Source organism: Schistocerca serialis, chromosome 9 (assembly GCF_023864345.2).
Source record: "Schistocerca serialis cubense isolate TAMUIC-IGC-003099 chromosome 9, iqSchSeri2.2, whole genome shotgun sequence".
NCBI lineage: Eukaryota > Metazoa > Arthropoda > Insecta > Orthoptera > Acrididae > Schistocerca > Schistocerca serialis.
The window spans coordinates 345,061,919-345,076,510 of NC_064646.1; the positions used below are offsets into that span (position 1 = coordinate 345,061,919).

The following is a 14,592-nucleotide window of genomic DNA, read 5'->3' on the forward strand; positions in this document are numbered from 1 at the left end:
TCATGTTAGTATTTTGCAACTGCGACTTATTAATCTGATAGTTCAGGAATTCTCACATGTCAACACCTGCCCTCTTTCGAATGGGAATTATTATATTCTTTTTGAAGTCTGAGGGTATTTCACCAGTCTCATACATACAATTTCTCCCCAGATGGAAGATTTTTGTCATAACTGGCTCTCTCAAGGCTATCAGTAGTTCTAACAGAATGGTGTTTACTCCCGGGGCATTGTTTCGACTTAGGTCTTTCTGTGCTCTGTCAGATTCCTTACAGAGTATCATATCTCCCATCTCATCTTCATTTATATCATCTTCCATTTCCATAACATTGCCCTTGTATAGACCTTCTATATACTCCTTCCACCTTTCTGTTTTCCCTTCTTTCCTTAGGACTAGTTTTCCCTCTGACCTCTTGATATTCATACAGGTGATTGTCTTTTCTCCAAAGGTCTCCTTAATTTCCCTGTACGCTGCATCTATCTTACCCACTGGTGATATATGCTTCTGCATCCTTACATTTGTCCTTTAACGATTCCTACTTAGCCATTTTACATGTCCTGTCGATCTCATATTTAAGACATTTGTATTCCTTTTCGCCTGCTTCATTTACTGCATTATTATATGTTCTTCTTTCATCGGTTAATTTCAGCATATCTTGTGTTACCTAAAGATTCCTACTAGCCCTTGTCTTTTTACCTACTTGGTCCTCTGCTGCCTTCACTATTTCATCTCTCAGACCTATCCATTCTTCTTCTATTCTATTCCTTTCCTCTGTTCTTGTCAATCGTTCCCTAATGCTCCCTATGAAACTCTCTACAACCTCTAAAATAATCAATTACTGATAATATAATGTAAATGGGTACACAAAAAAGGATTTAACTCTTACAAGCTTTTGGAGCTGCCTCCTGGTGGAAGAGTTGAAGGGGAAAAAAGAGGAGTGAAAGAAATGTACTGAAGAGAGTTTGAGTAAAGGAATACAGTTTAGAAAAGTCACCCAGAACCATGGGTCAGGGGAGACTTACCGGACAGGATGAGAAGGAAAGACTGATTGTTGAGGACTGCACCAGACAAGATTTGAACACATGAGAGCAGTCCCCAACAATCAATCTTTCCTTCTCATCCCGTCCAGTAAGTCCCCCCTGTCCCAGGGTAGTGGGTGACTTTTCTAAACTGCACCCTCTTCGCTAAACCTCTCCAGTCTTTTTGCCTCACCTCTCTTTCTTCTCCTTCAACTCTTCCACCAGGAGGAGGAGCCACTGGCTCCGAAAGCTTGAAAAAGTGTGTGTGTGTGTGTGTGTGTGTGTGTGTGTGTGTGTGTGTGTGTTTGTCTCTGTCTCTGTGTGTCTCTCCCTCTGTCCGTCCCTGCTTCTGCTTGATGAAAAGATTTTCTTTTTTCTCCGTCCATTTACGTTACATTATCTCTACAGCCTCTGGTTCTTTCAGTTTATCCAGGTCACATCTCCTCAAATTCCTACCTTTTTGCAGTTTCATCAGTTTTAATCTACAGTTCATAACCAATAAATTGTGGTCAGAGTGCACATCTGCCCCTGGAAATGTCTTACAATTTAAAACCTGGTTTCTAAATCTCTGTCTTACCATTATATATTCAACCTGAAACCATCCGGTGCCTCCAAGTCTCTTCCACGTATACAGCCTTCTGTCATGATTCTTAAACCATTTTTAACTATGATTAAGTTATGCTCTGTGCAATATTCTACCAGGCGCCTTCCTCTTTAATTCTTTACTCCCAGTCCATAATCACGTACTACTTTTCCTTTTCTTTCTTTTCCTATTATTGAATTCCAGTCCCCCATGACTACTAAATTTTCATCTCCCTTAACTATCTGAATAATTTCTTTCATCTTATCATACATTTCTTCAATCTCTTAGTTGTCATATAAACTTGTACTACTGTGGTAGGCGTGACTTAGTGTCTGTCTGGGCTACAATAGTGCGTTCACTGTGCTGTTCATAGTAGCTTATCTGTGTTCCTATTTTTTTTTATTCATTATTAAACCTACTCCTGCATTACTGTTATTTGATTTTGTATTTATAATCCTATATTCACCAGACCAGAAGTCCTGTTCGTCCTGCCACAGAACTTCATTAATCCCCACTATATCTAACTTTAACCTATCCATTTCCCTTTCTAAATTTTCTAACTTGAAGAATGTGTTTTGTTTCTCCTGATAACAACACCCTCCTGAGTAGTCCCCACCCGGAGGTCCGAACGAGGGACTATTTTACCTCCAGAATATTTTACCCAAGAGGATGCCATCATCATTTTAACCATTCAGTGAAGCTGCATGCCCTCAGGAAAAATTAAGGCTGTGGTTTACCCTTTCTCTCAGCCGTTTGCAGTTCCAGCACAGCAATGCTATTTTGATTGATGTTACAAGGCCAGTTCTATCAATCATCCAGGCTGTTACCCCTGAAACTACTGAAAAGGCTGCTGCCGTTCTTCAGTAACCACACATTTATCTGGCCATTCTTCGGATACCCCTCCATTGTGGTTGCACCTATGGTTCAGCTATCTGTATCTCTGAAACACGAAAGTCTTTCTTCAACTATCTGCCAAGAATTATTTAAAAATAATGTTTGGTTTGGGTGTTTACATGAAAATTTTATTATAACATGTAATTTTTTTCTTATCTTTATCCTGTATGCTAATGGCGTTGCTACAATGGTAACATGGGTTCCCATCAGATCAAGGAAGTTAAGTGCTGTAGGGGTTGGCTAGCACTTGGATGAGTCACCGTATGGTCTGCCAAGCGCTGTTGTCACGCGGGGTGCACTCAGCCCTTGTGAGGCCAATTGAGGAGGTACTTGGCTGAGAAGTAGTGGCTCCGGTCATGAAAACTGACTACGGTGGGGAGAGTGGTTTGCTGACCACATGCCCCTCCACTATCCACGTCCAGTGATGCCTATAGGCTGAGGGTGACATGGCAGTCAGTCATTACCGTTAGGGTCTTCCGAGACCTGTTTGGGTGGAGTTTACTTAGTTAGTGCCATTCCAGTGGCACTACAATGATGCTGCCATGAGTTGAAATCTGGACTAACGCTGAAGAGCAGGGGTGGGCAGGTGGCGCAGTATTGGCTGCCTGGGCTGTGCTGGCGGCAGTAGAGTTGTGACAATGGTACTGATTGACACAGACTGGGCATTACTTATTGTTCAGCTGGTTGAACGATGATGAACAGTTTCAACTGTGGTTAAATATTGTTTCCCTCTCCTGATTCCACTGTAACATCGATGTTTCTGGGTTGTGTTGAAACGTCTCAAGTGTGTCAGTGCCTGGAAGGTCCGGTGAAACTGGTAGTAGATCACACTGCCAAGCTGCGTCAGTTACATGACACACAGCTGGTGGCCTGGTCCCGGTGCTTGTGGTCTGGCGACACAGGTGCTGTTCACACAGTTCAGTGATCAGCACCTGCTGGCTGCAGTGGCCTTGTTGCTCTGGCTTCTGCTTCAAGTTCCCGTATGGTTTTGTCCATTACAGCTTCAAAGCCCATGATATGATATAGGATCCTATTATACCTCCAGAGATGTCAAAATTACTTAATAAGATAGATAAAAAATCTACTCACCAAGCAGCAGCAGCAGAACCCACACATAAAAGACGATTGTAATTGGCAAGCTTTCGGAGCCAAGGATTGGAACATGGGAATTACCTGCCTGTTACATAAAAAGGCGACAAGTCAGAATGTAGTAATTATCATGGAATCACACTCTTGGATGTCATGTATAAGATATCTAGTAAAATTTTAGCCTCCAGACTTGAAGGGATGATAGAAGGGATATTGGGGGACTATCAGTCTGGATTTAGGAGGAGCAGATCCACAATGGATCAGATATTTTAATTTTTTATCCAGCCTTCTGATTCATATATTACTATGGGTCTTAATATGGTGGTGTATATTTTGATGTTAGGAAAGTCACCCAGAACTGCGGGTCAGGGGAGACTTACCATACAGCATGAGAAAGGAGGACTCAGTATGTCCCACTTCGTTTTGTTTATTTTTAAACTTACTTCTCTTGCTGCTTCCTCTAAGACATCGTAGTTCCCCTTTAGTGCTCTTATATTCCTTGCCATTAAGGCTACGTCATCCGCATATGCTGCCACTTGAACTTGCCGATTAAGTATTGTTCCTCCTGGGTTTATCGGCATTTGCCGCATCACTTTTCCTAAAACTAAATTAAATAACATTGTAGAGATCACATCTCCCTGTCGTAGCCCCCTCTGTACTTGGAATTCACCAGACAGTTCTTGCTCTATTCTTACTTTACACAATGGTGCTTTCATTGTCATTTCCATTAATCTGACCAGTTTTAGTGGGATTCGAAATTCTTTCACGATCTGTATAATTTTCTTCCTATGTAGGCTCCTTTATCAATTCATGGACTGCCTCCTCCATTTTCTTTCCCCCGTATTTTAATAATTCGGCCTATATGCCATTTTCTCCTGCTGCTTTATTATTTTTTAGGCTCTTGATAGCATTCTTCACTTCCTCTAGCTCTGGTACTACTTCCACTTCCCGATCCTCTACATCTAACTCTGGTTCCAACTCTGAGTTTTGTTCCCTTTCATTCTCAATTACAGTTCCTTCATCTTTATCCCCTCTTTCCCGTCAAGCAGTTCAGTAAAATACTTTGCCACCTTTCTAGGACTTTGCTTTTATCTCCAATTAGGTTTTCGTCCTTATCCTTATAAAAAACTGCTCAAAGTTGGAAACCTTTCTTCAGATCTCTTGTTCTTTCATAGAACCTTCTGATCTCGTTATTGTCTCCCATTTCGTCCAGCTACTCTATCCTTCTCCTTTCATGCTGCCTTTTCTTTACCCTATAAACCTTATCCGCTGTTTTCCTCTTTCCTCTGTATTCTTCTGCCGCTAACCTCGTGTTCCTTTGCAACATTCTCTGTCTCGCTTCATTTCTCTCCTGTATTACTGTTAAGCATTCCTTAAGCACCACTTAACCACCCTTTTGCATTGTTCTCTCTCCAGTATCTCTTCTGCAGCTACGCTAATAGGAGTTTTCAAAGACTCCGATTTAGTTTCCACGTTATCTTCATTCCCTGTGTTTCTACCTGCTTCCAACATCTCTTCTAGTTTCTTCCTATATTCTTCACTCCTCTTCCTTCCCCTTCAACTCTTCTGCCTGAAGGAGGAGGAACCACTGGCTCCGAAAGCTTGCCAATTACAACTGTATTTTATGTGTGTGTTCTGCCGCCACGTGGTGAGTAGATTTTTTTTTATCAATCCTATTAAATAATTTTGTCAATAACTGATTTTTTTCCTCAGATCTCAAATTAGACGTGAACTTTAGCTTCCTCAAACAACAGTGTGGCATTTTCTGAAACGATGCCTCCATATGAAATCTTACTAGTTGCCAGTCAACTCACTTCAGCATTGCAATAAATTTTGTCCCTCTTTTTAGTCTCTTACCTTGGCAGACATTGTTGTCTTGCATTGCATTCTGCATCCATAACTTTGAGAACATGTCCAGTTCAGACTGGATATGAGTATCGGGGTATGGTGAGCTTGAGGTGCAAGAGGTAGCGTCCTCTGGACGTATTAATAATCCTCCATAAACAGTGTGAAAAGTAACAGAACATTGATCGTATCACAGATTTTCTTTTAGTTTTTGTTATAATGGATAGGTAAGCTGACACAGTACTTGTGAGCAATTGAATTAGAGATACCTACCTATTAGTGTGTAGCATCCACTTTTTGTGCTAGAATAGTGATGACATGTCGTGTGTCAGACTTCATGGGACTCTGAAAATATTGGGGAGCTATCCTGTTCAATCATTGTTAAATCACTGCTAACAACTTCTCGAGATCCATCACGACTGGGTCCAAGATGTGCCCACCTTGCTTGGTGTCATTCCACGTGTCCTTAATAGGATTAAGGAAGATGTGCCCACCCTGCTTGGTGTCATTCCACATGTCCTTAATAGGATTAAGGTCAGGTGAGATGAAGCACCACAGAAGCACCCCCATGTTGATGGAATGTTCCTCAAATCATCCCAGTACAAACCAGAAACAGTTGGTTGGTTGGTTGTTTTGGGGGGAAGGAGACCAGACAGCGAGGTCATCGGTCTCATCGGATTAGGGAAGGATGGGGAAGGAAGTCGGCCGTGCCCTTTGAAAGGAACCATCCCGGCATTTGCCTGGAGCGATTTAGGGAAATCACGGAAAACCTAAATCAGGATGGCCGGACGCGGGATTGAACCGTCGTCCTTCCGAATGCGAGTCCAGTGTGCTAACCACTGCGCCACCTCGCTCGGTCCAGAAACAGTTGAGTGGTGTCTTGTTGAGCTGTAGTTGCAGGCTGTTGGCAGGTTGCTGTTAGTGAGGAAAAAAAGAAAGTATCATTTGCCAGGAAAAGATGATGGCAGACATATTGGGTTCCATTGCATCACATATAAAAAAGCCCCATTAGTATACCTCCAGTACCTGCCTGAAGAGTGTCCTGCCGTCAGACGAGATGCATTGCCTAGTGTGGTTATCAACGTACTCCTAACTGCTGTTTTAATCATCTTGTGGAGTTGCAGTTCTTCTTCCCATGCTGTTTTAATGTTGAACGTTCACTGGCAGTATTCCTGTCCAATACTAATCTCTGTTATGCACCAGTGTACCACTTAATGAGGTGGTGGTTTGGATGGTGTTGCTGCTGACTAGTTGTTGTTGTCCAACATTGAATTATAGAATGATTTACTGCCCTGTGGCCTTTCTATGCACTGTTACTGTTTCCAATACCCATCAGTGATCCCTGTTGTCAACCTATTGTTACCTGCAGCAAGTAGATACAAAATGCAAAAACGCTTGATGATTGCAACATTGTGACAGAGCTTCACATCCCCGTGAATTTCAGTAAAGGTGTCGTCTTCTGTAAAGATCTGATGAGGAATACCTCAAGGAAATGAAGCATGAATGGGACGAGAAAGTTGCAACAGATGCACAAAAATGTACTAAAGAGATTAACAGGCAAGTGAAAGAAGATAATTGTGTTTGTACTTTGAAGTCACAAGGGTTGCTATAACATTCAAAGGCTTGTTTCCTCAAATGTGAAATACAGCCCTGTGTGTGGAAATGCAAGAATTATCGACAAGTTTTCATGGCTTGTTGTGGGCAAATGAACTTTAACACAGTGTATGTTGCCACTATTCTGTGTAAGCAATTGTAGCATTGCGATTTTACTCTGTATTTGAGGAGAAAACTATTGTTAAAAAAGTCATGAAGCAGATTGCTTTTGCTGGAACTTACTGGCTACTGAGTACCAGTACTCACATCATCATCATCATCATCATCATTGTCCAAGAATGTAGTCAGTACTAAAACCTTAATACAAACTGCAACAATGGAAGCTGTAACAAACAGATGTATGAATGGACCTCAAAAATTATCAGCCTGATACTTAAAATGAGAATTTATGTTCCCAAAACCCTTTTATTTTTCAACACTATGCTCCTTTAACACTAACATGCTTGACCCAGCAGCTTTTTGTAGTGTTACTGTGGAAGTGCTACAAAATCCTCATCTACAGCTGCAATCATTTCTTGGGTGAACAAAAAATGTTGACGAGGAAAGACAGCGTACAGTTTTGGGAAGAGATGTAAGTCTGTGGAATATGGTGCGTGTTCCAACATTTACAAGCACAGATACCTCAATTTTCCTATTATAAAGACACTTTGAGGACAGGTGCAGTGTGTTAATTACAGGTGATTTTTTTCTTCTTTTGCAAATCAGGTATGTTTCTTTAAATTTTTCATCTAGGTTCATTAGAATAGTGGTCCCCAGTTAGCGTTTTCATTTTTTGAAGAACGAAATTCCTTTTTTATCAACTCCCAGGACATTATCTTTCCTGTTGATCATATAGTCTTCGCCCTCTGTCTTGTTTTAATTATAGTCTATTGTAACATGCCCATGCCGAAAATCACTCATTTTTTTACATAAAAATGCCAAACACTGTTCAGAAATGGTATGAATTCATTTCTGATCTGCCTTGAGCAGGTGTGGCACTCATCTTGCATACAGCTTTCTCATTGGCAATTCTTCATGCAAAATGTAGCTGACTCGTTCTTTTGAAATCCAGACAATCTTGGCAGTTTCACACATCTTCATATGATGAGCTTTCATATTGTGCACTTTTACGCAGTTATATATGGGACTGCACTTTTCAGACACCCTTCAAGGCAATCATGTTGGACATTTTAAAGGCCTCGTATAAATTCAGCTATCCATTTTTTCATAGTGGAAACTGAAGAAGTCACTATACACATTTATAAACTTTTAATGAATTTTAATTGACTTCAAATTTTCTTTAACAAAATGCCTCATCACTGCAGAATTCCATTTTCAAGAATTCCTGCATCATGGCTTGTTCTTATAGCTTCCTCCAGTCAATTACTGTGCAGAATGACCTTCAGTTTCAAACAAAGCCTGAAGTTTTATACCTGTTGCGAAAGAAAATCATACACAAAGTGTACCAAGATATGTATGAGCCCAAGAACTTACCAGACCATCCTCATAAGCAAGATATGCTTGCTGTAAAGTCAGTTGATTGTCGCTTTCAGGATGTCAGAAGCTGCAAAAGATAACTGTTCACCATCTTGTTGCAACAGTTGAGTGAAAACTTATGTAGTATGTCTCAAAATAGTAAGCCTTTATCTCCAGCACTGATAAAGGAACATGTACAGAAATAAAACAAATTTTGGAAAAATTGGATCAAAACTGTCAGACTATACTGAGCTTGTGCTGCCTGATGAATAAGGAAAGAACCTTCTAGCAGAGTCTCTGGATTTTGAGGTCAACCCAGGGAACAAACAAACCCTTGCCCTAAACTGCAACTGTCACAGCTTCCATTGCTTGGCAGAAGGTGAATGACAAGGAAAAACCTCATCTCAAAAATGGCTGCTTGAAGACAGTGGAACATGAATGGGCTCATGAAACATTTGGAGGAATTAACTCTAAGTACCCTTGTGCCCGTGTGTTCAGGAGATGCATTGTAAAGACTGCTCATGGGAACCGTATGCCAAACAGTGAGGACAGTGTAAAAGGGTGGTGGCTGTCTTTATTAATAATACATACTGCTGCTCATATCTCTTCAACACTAGTGTATTAGCAGTTGCTGTAATAGTGAGTATGCCAAATATGATCACTATATGTTCCATCTCGGTGTCACTGCATGACATGTTAAAGGAAGAGACAGTTTGACTATCTAACACAACTGTGCAACTAGTGTCTCTTCTGTTGGGACTTCAGTCCAGATAATGTGCTACAGGGTTTTATAACCACCCACCCAGGAGACAAGGTAGAGAGACTTCTTGTTATCTGAAGAGTCTTCTTTCTTGAAGGCAACAGAGTGTGCACATCACCACTGCTATTGGATGTTCTTCACCACTGATCTATCTTTATGGTTTCCAGCCTTTACACAAATTGTTCCGGAGAAGCTGTTAATAATCTGCTCTATGCTGCTTGATTTAGATACTCCTTTCAGACAAATTGGCACTAAATATTTCATAATTATCAAGGGGACCAAGAAAAGATCATGAAAACTATTCTTGAATAGTATAAACTATCCTACAAAGCAAAAACAAGTTAGAATGCCATCAAAAGGATTCCAAGGAAATAGGCAAAATGTCATAGTAATGCTATGTTAAGAAATAAGTCCATTGACCAGCAAAAGAGACATAGTCGAGAGTATGCTTGCACATTGTACTGAAATCACTGCCACAACCAGGCGGCGTCTGCCTTTCCATGGCTATTGAGTGTCTGACTATTGCTGACAGTGTAGTTTATACTTCAGTTCCATCAATAACAAAGGTAACAATTGCTCCTTCCTCATGCAAGAACTGGATTTGATTTTGCCTGTTTCAGCATGTTGTGGCACATCATCTGGAATACCAAGACAATCTTCTTTGACTTTTTTTGAGTTAGTAAGAAAATATGAATAGAAGTGACCTCCTTTTGAATGGTTATCCACCATATAGTCTGGGCTTTAAAATCCACTGAATGTAGCCATTTTGCTTGTGGCTGTCAAATATTTATTGCAAACACAGTTTTGACGTTTTGTCATTTTCAAGCACATGAAAGCAAAAATTGTCACTAAATGAAATACGCTGGCACTAAAAGTAAAGTAAAATACTAGAAAACTAAAAACAGTAGTTGTAGTGATGTGGAATGTTAAAACTCACTCTAAAATTGAAGGAAGTCGTGAATAGAAATTGTCCACACCAAAAATATCCTGAATACAAATATGTGGTTTGTGAAAATGGACAAAGATCAAGCCCTGCCAGCCAGTAAATAAACAGTAGCTTTGGTGTTAAACATTTAAAAACGTCTTTCCTTCAGTATTTAAGAGCTACAAGATGTGACGTACTGAAAACGCATGTATCACTCCAAAATGTTAGTCCTGACGTGCTGGATAGAGTTTCAAGCAGTCCGAATCCAAATACATTTTGTGGTACAAGTATACCCACACCACACACTATGTCAGCATGAGCCATGTAGTGAGTACAAAAACAGCATTCCAATTTCATAAAAATAAAAACTTCATCAGCAATTTACACAGAAACAAAAGTGATAACATTTGTCCATTTTAAATGCCCATCTGATGAGCCCAGTGAACTACAATACTATTACAGTGCTGTCATAGGGCTCACATGTGTGTTAAAATGTCGGGGTGCTTATAAAACCATGCACATTCACATTCAGACTGCTGGGAACTATGTTCCAGCCTGTAATGACGTAACATTGTAGAGTGGGCTTTAAAATCCCCTGTAAACACTACTTACATTCCCAGTTTTACTTTCTGTTACCTCATTTTATTATTCGAGCTTCTTTATTTGTTGATAATGTTTGCTTTCAGTATGCTTGAAAATAACAGATGTTGAAGTTGCAATCACAATAAATATTTTTTTAACAGCCATAATCAAAATGCCTACATACAATAATTACATTAAGGCTTTACACCTAGTCCTCATCAAAATTTTAAACTCTTGAGATGCTGTTAGTGAAGGTTCAGGTGTGATGTCTTTGATCTCCTGGAGGTGGGCAGCTATACATCAAGTCTGCATTGTGTTCTTCTTCTTCTTCTTCCAATATGGAGAAGACCAACAACACCACTCTGAGACAATGTGACAGCTTCATGGAGCTTCCACAGACGTAGATTAGTCATGTCTTATTAGTTGATTCATACAAGAAAACAATATTCCCCAAGGTGTTTTAAGCTGAAAATGGTTTTAATAACTACAGATAGTATTACACCAAGAGTAAAGGGTCCTGCATGGTGTTCTTTATTCTGAGATGGTTTGTCAGTTTGTAGTTCATTATTAAACCTTCTAGCAAACACAGCGTTTTAGGAGGTTAGAGGAATTGTCCTCGAAAATTATATTTACATTTTAGTCAGAGAAATCCATGTTAATTCATTTAAACTGTCCCTGTTGTTGCTCTTAATCTTCTTGAAATTGGAATGAGGGACACCATCATAAATTTTGAAAATTTGGTATAGTTCCTTGGCCTCGTTTTCAATCAGCTAATGGACCAGTCTATATACAGAGGCTCATGAACTCCTATTGTAGCAGTGCCTGGTCATTGTGTTAACAATCTACGAAAGTACTAAAATTTTCCTGCTCTGCCCTTTTGGTACAGGCCCCACCTCACACTGTTTCACCCTCTGCTTTCACATTGTGTGAAATGATTTAATTATTTTTCTGTTTTACTATTTCTCTTGCCTTCTTTGATGTAATGAACCTGTGTTTTAAATCTGAAAGCTGTTGCCATCTGATTATTTAAAAAACATAACTACTTTTTTCTTCTTTATTATGTGTTAAATTTCTTATTCTTTATTATAAGAGGTGATCAAACAATTTCCATTTTAGGGCATTGCTGCAACATGTATGCAGTGTAGTGTGACTCTGATGCTGGTATATAATCACTGAGATGTAGGAAAGGGATTGGTGTGGCATTTGTATCTTTGCAACATGAGTATAGTAAATGCAGAAATGTGAACTATGGTGACGTTATTACCAAATGTGTCCAAACAAGACAAGCATGCCGTTATTCTTTACTTGGTTGCCGAAGGACAAACATTTGTTGACAGCCATTGAAGAATTAAGAATATGTATGAGACATTATGTCTGTTTACAACCAATGACAAGGAATGCTGCTGTTTTGTGATGACACACATTTTCATACCACAAATGTAGCATTGCAGAAGTTTTGCCAAATGGATGGTGACATTCGAGCATGTCCTCTATAGTTCTTATCTCTCCCCATGTGATTATCATGCCTTTTGTCCCTAAAAAAGGCTTTGGAGAGTTGACAATACCTGTCAGACAAGGATGTGCAGCAGGCAGTTATGGACTTCTTCAAGCAGCAGGACACGGCATTTAACCAAACGGTTATTTTCAACCTAGTGCATTGGTGGGATGATTGCCTCAACTCTCACAGTAATTTTGCCTGGTTGGCACACTGATTCTTGACTGTACAATCTTCAAACAGAAACTTTTGATCACCCTTCATACTTCTAACACAGACAATAGATGAATAAATGGTCAAATCACTTCAAGTACTTTCAGTTAATGTATGTTTTTATTTGGAAAGGAGTCAATAAAGAGAAAAAAAGCAGTAACATCTCAACCTTTCTTATTTGTGAATTCTGCTAGCGTACACACAAGAGAAAGACAGTAATATTTACTAATTGTGTGTGTTTGCATGATAATTTTACTCTGTGTAAGTTTTGTGTCTGTTTAACCTTGTGTTTCAGCATCAGAATATGAAGTCAGTGGCAGACTTCTTACAGTTGATGCCTTAGAGCAACTGCATAAATCACTAGAAACTCGACCGGCTGACAATATTTTTGAAGACGACCCAAAAGGATTGAAAAGTAGTTACAAACTTATGGCTCACCAGAAGCATGCTCTTGCTTGGCTCCGCTGGAGAGAACGTCAAAAGCCTCGTGGTGGTATCCTTGGTAAGGCCTCTGGAAAGGTGAAACTGTCTAATGACTTACACTGTATTTGTTATGGTTAATTAGTTTAGTGTTCATGCGAACTCTGTAATTGTTGAACAGTGAGAGGAGATATTAGACGCATCCTACTGTGGCAGGAGAAATTTACAAAGTAATATTAGAGAACTTTTGTCATCTTTATGGAGTAGATGTCTCAAGTTCCCTTTATGCCAAAATGAACAACACCAAACTTTCAACAGTGAATGAAAATTCTCTCTGGTGTAAATGCTAGACATGTGTGTGAAAATGGCATTCAGTTGTGAGGAATTCACATTCACTGTTGTTCGCTCGTGTTCTGATGGTTGTAAGTTTTTCAGCAAACTGTCAAAGCAAACTTGTGTCCTCTCCACTTTTGTGCCAGCAGTGCAGATAGTTTTCCTCTGCTATCTTTTCCATTGTTCTTGTTGCTGACAAGGGTTGTGTGAGTGATCAAGTGATCCAAAGTGAGTGTAATGTTGGTGAAAGAAGAATATAGGTGCCATACATCAGGGCTGGCCATGGCATCCCAAACCACACACAAGCTGGATGTGCTGGCCGAGGTACCTTTGCTCAGTCCTTTTCAGAAGTACCTGGTACACCACAACATTTCATTTAATATTGCAGGGTGGCATTTTTAGGTTAGCACAACTCTCTTCACTTAGGCTGAATCGCGGTGTCAATGCTCTTTACTCTTTGTTCGCGGTATGGACATTCAGATATTTGCACAAAAATGGGCAGTCTACCAATACATCATCACAACCAAGTAAAACTGAGCGTGAATGATAGAAGAGTGGGTTAAGATCAACAGTATCTATTATACAGTTGCATAATTGACAGGTACTGCAAATTTGCTATGAAAAGACATAATACCTTACAGAAAAATGTAAAGATTTATTTGAAAATGAAAGAGCAAAAAATTACAATTATTGACAGACGAGAGTCATTGTTCTGTTCATCAAGAAGCACTTAGTGGTAGATTTGCAAGCATGGAGCACATACAGAAATTGGTGGTACCAATAGTAAAATTTCTGAACTTAAACACAATATTCCACAATCAGTTGCAATAGTTTTTTTATCCAACTGAAAGAAGAATATGGAGACTTTATATATTACTGCACACAATGTCAGTGAAATTGAGGGGCATAACTGGTACGATTTTTCAATTTATAACTCATTGTTGTTGAATTTAGGAAGGAAAAAGGAATGCAGTAATGAAGATTAGAACATGCAGAATTGATTGCAAACCTCCAATTTTAACTGGATTTGAATGCGCCGTGCCCACATTAAGACACCTCAAGGTGAGAAGAAATTTATTTCTAATTTGATGGGGATGGATTTAAAAAGAAAATCACATTGTGGAAGGGACAAATTTGAAATTTCCCCTAAGGTCAACTGCATTTGAGGAAACACGAGGTTTGAAGAATTCATTGTAGCATTGAAAGAATTGCAAGGATAATTTTCTAAATGTTTTGAGGATAGTGCCGATCTTGTATATCAAAATTATTTTTGTCACATTTTGTTGCTTCCATTAAAAAGGCCACTTTGCATGTGCAGATGTAACTGATTGACCTACGAGGTAATTTCCGTTTTAATGACAGATCTG

At 39.5% G+C, this 14,592-nt stretch overlaps 1 protein-coding gene across 1 annotated transcript in view; it reads left to right on the top strand.

The window, feature by feature from the left end:
• Positions 1 to 14,592, top strand: part of LOC126418783 (transcription termination factor 2) — a 307,228-nt gene that overhangs the window by 100,073 nt on the left and 192,563 nt on the right. The window contains exon 7 of the mRNA XM_050085715.1: positions 12,768 to 12,974. Within this exon, the coding sequence (XP_049941672.1) occupies positions 12,768 to 12,974 (207 nt within the window). The remainder of the gene's footprint in view (positions 1 to 12,767; positions 12,975 to 14,592) is intronic.